General features: G+C 31.6%; 1 protein-coding gene across 1 annotated transcript; it reads right to left on the bottom strand.

Annotated features, from left to right (window-relative positions):
* Positions 1-4116: 4116 nt before the first annotated feature.
* Positions 4117-6322, bottom strand: LOC120082204 (uncharacterized). Its single transcript, XM_039037479.2, has 4 exons — positions 5977-6322; positions 5084-5300; positions 4937-5000; positions 4117-4835 (listed from the first exon to the last, which is right to left on the bottom strand). The coding sequence occupies exons 2-4, from the start codon at positions 5263-5265 to the stop codon at positions 4539-4541; spliced, it is 543 nt and encodes a 180-aa protein (XP_038893407.1). The 5' UTR covers positions 5266-5300; positions 5977-6322; the 3' UTR covers positions 4117-4538.
* Positions 6323-8032: the final 1710 nt, after the last annotated feature.

Genomic DNA, 8032 nt, shown 5'->3' with positions numbered 1-8032 from the left:
TTCAATGTTTCATCACTATGCAAATTTGCTAATTTGGAATTTTCTATTGGGGTTTTCTGTGTGTGTGTGATGGATATTGATTCATGATAACGATAAGGTTGAATCAATTTCAGCCACTCAACCGTTAGCTTTCATATCCCATATTAAATTTCGATTTTTTTTTTTCTCTCTTTAAAAAAACAAACATTGGGCCTTCGGTTTGAAAGAGGCCGTTTTCTCCAGTAATGAAGGCCAACGACTACTTTTCCATCGTGGATGGGAAAAACAGCCACGTGTATTCTTCTTAATGGGCTTTCCCGAAAAATATCTGTCACTGGCCCAGCTGAAAGTTGACCAATAACCATCATGAAAATTACTCTTCTTTTTCCTTTACTTTTCATGAAAAATTTGAAAACGATTAAAAATCATTATTGTGGATTGACTGTATGTTTGTTTGTAAACATTTTATCTACTCACATGGCACATCTAATCCTACTCACTCACTTTTTATTAGTTGTTTCATTTTATGTTGTCAATGTTAAGGACAACGATCCTCCATATATCTCTATAATTAATGGTATGAAAATGTCCAATTTAGATATAAACCTCGTGACTTTACTTTTGATTTTAAGCCAAAATGTCTTATAGCAATGACAATCGTTATTTTCACTTATATACCGAGTATCGTCTCTTTATCTAGGTAATGTGGGATTTTGCTCACATTCCCAACAATTAATATGTATGAATAAACATGACTTGATTACGAACATACAATTATTGATAATAATATAACTTTTAATGATGGGATTGAAAAGTGAATTAATGTATCGATAAAGGGTATAAAGGATGGAGCATAATTATCATCCTAATTCTATGGAACAACTTCCAATAATGTGGACCACTTGGATGAAAAATATCAATATCCACTTGTTAGGTTCCCTCGTCTTCAAGGGAGCACGAGCCTTCATTCATCGGAAATAAAGAAGAATCCATAATTATAGATCACATATTCAAATCAACCAATAAAAAAATTGGTAACTTAGTTGTACGATAGGACATTAAGACTTCATATATAATTTAAAAAAAAAAAAATCAAAAGTATCTTATCATAGAAAGAGGAACAGGAAATGCTACACCACATATAGAATAATCACACTTCATTAAAATAAGTAGAGATGATTTATTCATTAAGTTAGGTTTACGTTAGTATAACGTCGTTGAAGATATTGGTTTGGATATGAAAATCTACTATAAAAATATAACCGTTGAATTTAAACGAAATATTGATTCTTAGAAAATATTTATTAAAAAAATAAAACAAAAGAAAAAGACAATAATTACAAATGAACTCAGAATATTCCAGCCTATTTAAAGAAAACTTTATTTTAGCTTGCATAAGTTGTGGTAATTTGAGAAATCCTATTTTTGACACTGTAAGAGGTGGAGTAAAGTAAGGGAAGGGGAAAAAGGTTAAATCTCAAATATAGTGAAAAAAAGAAAAGGTTACATTTGTAATTTAGTTTAGGTTAAATAAATGTATTTTTTTTTCTTTTTAAAAAAAGAAACATTTTATTGTGATTTATGACGATTTCTGTTTTGGACTTCACAAAACTAACATTCAAGTTGACGAAAATAACATGATGGAACGCGTGAACCACTTCTGTATTAGTCGATGGATCGGACATTTTGTGCCACAAATAAGTATAGCCGTCGTAATTAACCACGGGCTGGGCGACAATTGAGAGATTTAGTGAACCAACCGGTCCCTTTCCCAGTTGTAGGCCGAGTATAACGATACATAGGCATGCCCACCAAGCCCATAATTGGGCCGTAAGTCCAGGCCCACTATTTCATTCAACTCACAATTGGGCTTCGATTTACAACATCTTAAAAGCCCATACCTGTACTATTGTCATTTTTAAGTTCAACCCCAAATTTTGTTCGTTTTTATTTTCTGGAACAAGCAACACTTGTTTAATATATATCCAAAAATATATTCGAATATATTCGTAATGTATATTGTATATCTTCAATTCAAGTCGTGATATGATACTTATGTTTACTACACAAATGAGAGTGGGAGACTTTAAATCTTTGACTTTAAAGAAAGAAGTAAATGTGAGTATACACAATTCTTGTTGTTGAAGTTTAAACCTTCACCTTATTTTTGTTGTATTGTTTAGTCTTATTTGACTCTCCTACTTATTTGAAGTTTTATTCTTTCCCATTTTAACAAACTTGGAGGATTTTTAAGTACAGAATTGGGTTATGAAGTATCAACGTAAAATGTTAGAGTTAGAAAGTTTGTGTTTGAGGCGCACAATTGTTTAGCTATAGTTAGGAAGATGGTTTGATTGTTGTAGTTTTTCAAATAATTGTTAGAAAAATCAGTTATAGACAGAAATAGGAGAACGTTTCATAAATTTTAATTTTAAATTAGAAAAAACTAGTTAAGGTGTTTGGTAAATTAATACTAAATTAGTGTAATTTAATCATTTAATTATTTGAAAATTTATATGGTTTGAATTGCAATATGAAATATTGTTTTTAAAAAATAATTGTTATAAAAAAATCGAGCAATTAAAATTTGGAATAAAAGAATGAAATAAAATTTTGAGATGGGTAAGGAAGATATCAAAATGTTTAGGAAAACTAAAATCTAAAAGCCCTATCAAATAATTTTTGTACGTTAGAACAATTTTAGGAGTGATTATGGATAAATTAATAAATAAATAATTTTACCAAATAATTTTTAGGATTTCAAAAGCAATTTTAGATGGTTTAGAGTCTCTCGATAAATGTGTTAAAACAAAAAGCACAAACTTAAATATTATTTAACACAAGTTGGCTGGCCAAACAATGCTTTAACAATTAATTGCTCAATTAAAGTTCTTTGAAGAAAAAATGATTAAAACTTAGGAGGTTGAGAAAATATTCGCTAAAATAAGAATTTTTTCTCTTTATTAAGTTATTTGCGCCCCTTAAAAAAACACAACAAGTATAAGGAGAGACAACATGCTAGACCGACACATGATAAATTCAAGCATTAAAACGTATCGAGAAAAGCACATTATCTAATTTGCCGATGAGCTCAACATCTGAACCGACCTGACTATGCAACTAGAATCCCTGATCCACAAGTTTTATTTTTTTATTTTTTTATTTTTGCCCTTTTGTGTGTGATAAATAATTTGTAAACTTTAAATATGGTCCTCTATAAAATTTGTGTGAAGTAAGCCTTATTGAATCAGCCCCTTTTAGCAGCCTAGAAACCAGCGCCATCTCTATTTTGGGGATTCCATCAAACTTGGTGAGCAGAAAGTGACATTTGATGCTAAATGTCATAAGTTATTGTTTAATAATTTCTATCAGCTTACTAGCTTAGACACAGTTTATAAAAAGTCAGGAAGCAAAGTATCTTCTTCCCCCATCTATAAAATTTGTGTCAGAAAATTCAGAAATCAATACCCCAATAAAGAGACAAGCTCTGCAACAAAGTTGCTTTGAACACCAAAGAGAGAGAGAGAGAGATGTTTATTCCACCAACAAAGTTGCTTTAACAAAAGCTGTGAGTTCGGCGATACCGTGAAGATGCCCTGAAAAAGCAAAATCTAATGGATCCATCCATAGCGTTATGCCCAAGCAAACATGTACATCTCAATTTTCAGAGTTACTGATAAGAAATGAAGAAAAAAGCAATAGAGAATCATCGTAATTTGTTAGCTAAATCTACGAGGAGAGGGAGAGAATGGTATTATTAGAAATGCCCCTTTCTCAAATAAGAAGATATCTTTGTGCCAAGGATCCTTCTTGGTGCCTAAGAGCACACTTCCATTTTCTCCCATCTATAGAACAGAGTTTTCTGATAGCTGTCTTCTAATCCTATCACTTTACGCCCTTCAAAAGATAGGATCAGCCAGACGTCGTATTTTCTTTCGAAGGAAGAATTCGGTACATGCATGGTTGAAGAAAGTCCTGCACCTCTCTAAAATCTTATAGAGTCAACTTCGTACATAACGTAAATATGCCGATTACAAATACAATTTATGTTTTAAAGGCATTGCCCCAAATCCCTATCAGGAAACGAACGGTTACTTTCAGATATAAAACAATTCAAACTCAGAAAGATGAACGAAATACACACTAAGAAAATATGATCTACAATATTCACATGTTGATGACTTCTACAGACTTCAGTTCAAGTTCTGCCATATGTACAGACTGCCTCTCTCACTCACTTTCAACTTCTAATGAAAATTTCCTCCACCTTAAGACTTCTAATTACAAAAATATAGTACAAGAGTTTGAAATCCAGGCATGGCTTTCTCAACTCAGAAAAAGAAAAAAGCCTTAAAATACACAGCTTCAGTATACATGGGCAAGTTTTTTATTTACATTTACAAAGAACACTTCAAACATATTCACAAAAAAAAAGAAGGCAAATTGTATCTCCTTTCTTCTCTTGAAGAGATCTCGATATTCATCTCTTTAATCTTTTGTCTATTTGTATTGGGAATCTTGCTTTTCTTGAAACTGTAATATGAATCTGTCTTTGTAATCTAGGCGAAAGCAGGGATGCTGCAATTTTGTCTATCCCGGTCAAGGCAATCGAAACCCTCTATCCTCACCGTTGGTTTGTTCCCAAAACTCGCCCTTACACGCCCTCCTTTCCTAGAGGATGTAGACGGCGACAACTGACCTGACGGTGAAGCAATCGGAGCAAAGGGGATGAATTTTTCTTCCCCAAATCGTGCGTCCTGAATCAACGGGTTGGCTACTCTGCTCGGCGGAGACCCACATAAAAAAGGGGGCGACGAAGCCAACTGCGTAAACGATTGGTCCACGCTGCGACCACCCTATTACATAAATCACAACCATATGATCATTAACAACTTAATTAAATTCCAATATTAATTTAATGATCTGAACAAACAAAGAGGAACGGAGGAGAGCTTACCTTAGTCAAGAGGAAGTCTAGCAGATCCGGTCCGGCTGCCATGTCAATTTGTTCAACTTGGTGACTGAAATTCAGTTGAAGAAGAATTAGAACCTTACAAAAAAGGGCAAGTGGGTTGTAAAATAAAGAAAGGAAACGGCGGTTAACCTTAGATTCCACCGGAGGGAGGTATCGGCGTGGCCGTTGACGGCGACGTTGAGATGATTGGTGAGACGGCGTGGTTTAGGGCAAACAAGTTGATCTCTTAAGTCAGAAATGGGACAGGGAAGAGAGGTTCTCATCTCCTCGTGGCCCGAGAAGGCGTTTGACAGAATGGCGCAGTGATTCATATTACGTATTGGGTTATTTCAAGGGACAAATAAAGCTGGGATAGAAGAGAAACAACCAAAAACATATTTAATAAAATAAAATTCGTGTTCGCGACAAATGGCACCAAACAATCGTATGAAAGCGGAAAGAAAGGAGAAGAAAATTCAAAGTTTGATTTTGTCCCCTAAGCAGATCGGAATCTGTTCGGCAATTTCGCAAATAAATTTTTTTTAAAAAAAAAGTATATAAAAATTTAAAAAAGAACGGACAAAAATTAGCTCATTAGTTGGCATGATCCTTCATTTCACTCTCTTGAATACTATTAAATATTAAGACAGCACCAACAGATGTAATCCAAAGACTCGCCAGTTTTAACCAAGAAAAAAAATAGGAAAGTAGATCAACCGGAGCAAACAGAGGAAACAGGGGAAACAGAGAAAAAGAATGGAAAATAAACCCTAAACCTACAAACGAATCAATCCGTTCTCTAATCGTCGATACATAAAATTCCTGAGAAAATTAAAATGGAAAACATGAGTTCGGTCCCGATTAACCCCATTTCGATTCATCCACCCTAGAGATCAGGGTACAATTAGACCATCTCTAGACACGAAGAACTTACAAAAATTCCAGAAATCGGATAGGGAAGTAATCAAACACACAAGTTCCACAATAAAAGACATAAGAAACCAAAAAGTTCAAATGAAAGAGGGAGGGAAGAAGAAGAATACCTTAAAATGAAGTGGCAGCAGTTGGGTATGAAGACTTCAAAAAGTAAAGCGGTATTATATACAGAAATGAAAGGAGAAAGGGGTCAGTTGTGGATGGGAAGATTTATGCAAAGATAGAAAGAGAAAAGAGTAAAAAAGGAAAAAAGGTGGGTTTACAAAGGGGGAGACAAAGCAATCAGAATAGCAGAACAGGAAATAAAGAACAGAAATGGTAGAGAGATAAGGAGGATGAAGCAGAAGAAGCGGAAAAAGAAAAAGACCAGCAACGGTTCCCAACTCGGGCTGAGTTTTCGCTTCGGTATTTGGGTTTTTAATTTATATTTCAATTTTAATATAATTTATTGTTTTTCTAGTTTAATAATTTTAAATTTCGTATTTATTAAGTAATCTGTAATTGTAGCATTGGCGGTGCCGGTGATGGAACTGCCAAGCCAGCGGAGGCCGACGGAAATTTCACCGCTTTCAGCGCCTTATCCACGACAAATGCCTATTTTATCTCAAATTAACTTATAAAACTTTAGTTAAATTAAATTATAACTTTTAATTTTTAATTTTGAAGTTTATGCTCGTTGGACTATTTAGATGGTGTTTGAGATACTGAGTTGAGTTATCAAATCTATAATTAATATATTGAAGTTATAAAATTTATATTTAGAGTGCATAATTATAAAATGAAGTTACTCAATAAATACTTAAAATAAAGAAAAAAGAAAAAATAGAATTACTCAAGAAAGAAGGAATGATAAAGTTAAAATTAACTTTAAACCTTCGATCTATAAATTCTAAAGAATATATGATTTTAGGAACTAAATTTGTATTTTTAATGCTCATATACTAAAACTTTAATTCAATATAAGATTTTTAAGACCATCTTCAATTTCTCAAAATGATAATTTTATTTCTTAGACTTGCAACTTTGGTCTATTTATGTCTTTTTAAAGAAAGACTATTTTGGTCCTTTGTTAGTAAAATTTTGTACATAACGAAAAATCTAATATGGGTTAAACAAAGGACCAAAACTACAACTACAACAAATGAAAGTAGAAGGCCAAGATATAAAGGGTGTGAAACTATAAGTACAAGATGTTTAAGGTTTGAAACATTAGCATGTGTTTTGTAGGTAATTTAAAAACAAATTCGAAAATAAATATTAAAAAACATAGTTGTATTTCATGTTTTCAGATGTGTGATTGATAAAAAAATTATAAATTTAATTTTAATTTAATTTTTTAAAAAATATACTTAATGATATATTTAGAAACTATAAAAGTAATCATAGTTACTCACTAAATATTAAGTTAAAAATATAAACTATTATTAATTTATTTATGATTTTTTTATAATTATTAGTATGTAATATCATATAATATATATTTAAGTTAAAACATAAATAATACTATACTCATTAATATTTCTATCTTTTATAATATAATTATGCATTTTAAAATTTTAAATCTAAAATCAAAATTCATTGATAATATAAAAATGTCAAATTTAGAATTTACACTAATTAGATCCTAAAATTTTAAAATAGAATACGATCTACAAAATATATTCGATAAATGAATGATGGATGCATGAAACAAAATCTAAATTATTATAGGCTTTATTTTCTTTTTAAAAAATAATTAAAAAATATTTTCTTTCTTTCCGGTAAATATCTCAAATTTATGCGGGTCCACCGTTCAAATGAATTAAATCGATGGTTGTACTCAATTACCATAAGAGGTACCCGATTGTGCCACGTGTTTCTTTTCATATGGTTAGTCGGCAGATGTTCATTATTAGGATGGAAGTCGTCACGTGTGTACACGCTTTTCTATGCAAATAAGTAAATCTGTTATATAATATTTATGGAAGATATGAAAACTAGGAGATCCATGATTTAATTACTCTTAATTTATTCCAACAAAAATGAAAATTATAGTGATAATAAATAAAATAAATAAACGCATTTCATCTTTTATTTTATTTTCTTTTTTTTATGTGGAAAGGATTTAAAATTATATACGATAAAATATATATCAATTGAACTTCCCCAATTCAGCCATCTTTT

The sequence above is a fragment of the Benincasa hispida genome, chromosome 7 (genome assembly GCF_027475165.1).
Source record: "Benincasa hispida cultivar pf3 chromosome 7, pf3_genome.v1.1, whole genome shotgun sequence".
NCBI classification, from domain to species: domain Eukaryota; kingdom Viridiplantae; phylum Streptophyta; class Magnoliopsida; order Cucurbitales; family Cucurbitaceae; genus Benincasa; species Benincasa hispida.
The sequence above is the reverse complement of the archived record's forward strand: the minus strand, read 5'-3'. Positions and strand labels throughout refer to the sequence as shown.

Coding starts and splice junctions, on each gene's coding strand:
- LOC120082204 (XM_039037479.2), bottom strand. CDS start 5,265: ATGAATCACTGCGCCATTCTGTCAAACGCCTTCTCGGGCCACGAGGAG. Junction 5,001..5,083: donor TCCCTCCGGTGGAATCTAAG/GTTAACCGCCGT, acceptor ACTGAATTTCAG/TCACCAAGTTGAACAAATTG. Junction 4,836..4,936: donor TAGACTTCCTCTTGACTAAG/GTAAGCTCTCCT, acceptor TTTATGTAATAG/GGTGGTCGCAGCGTGGACCA.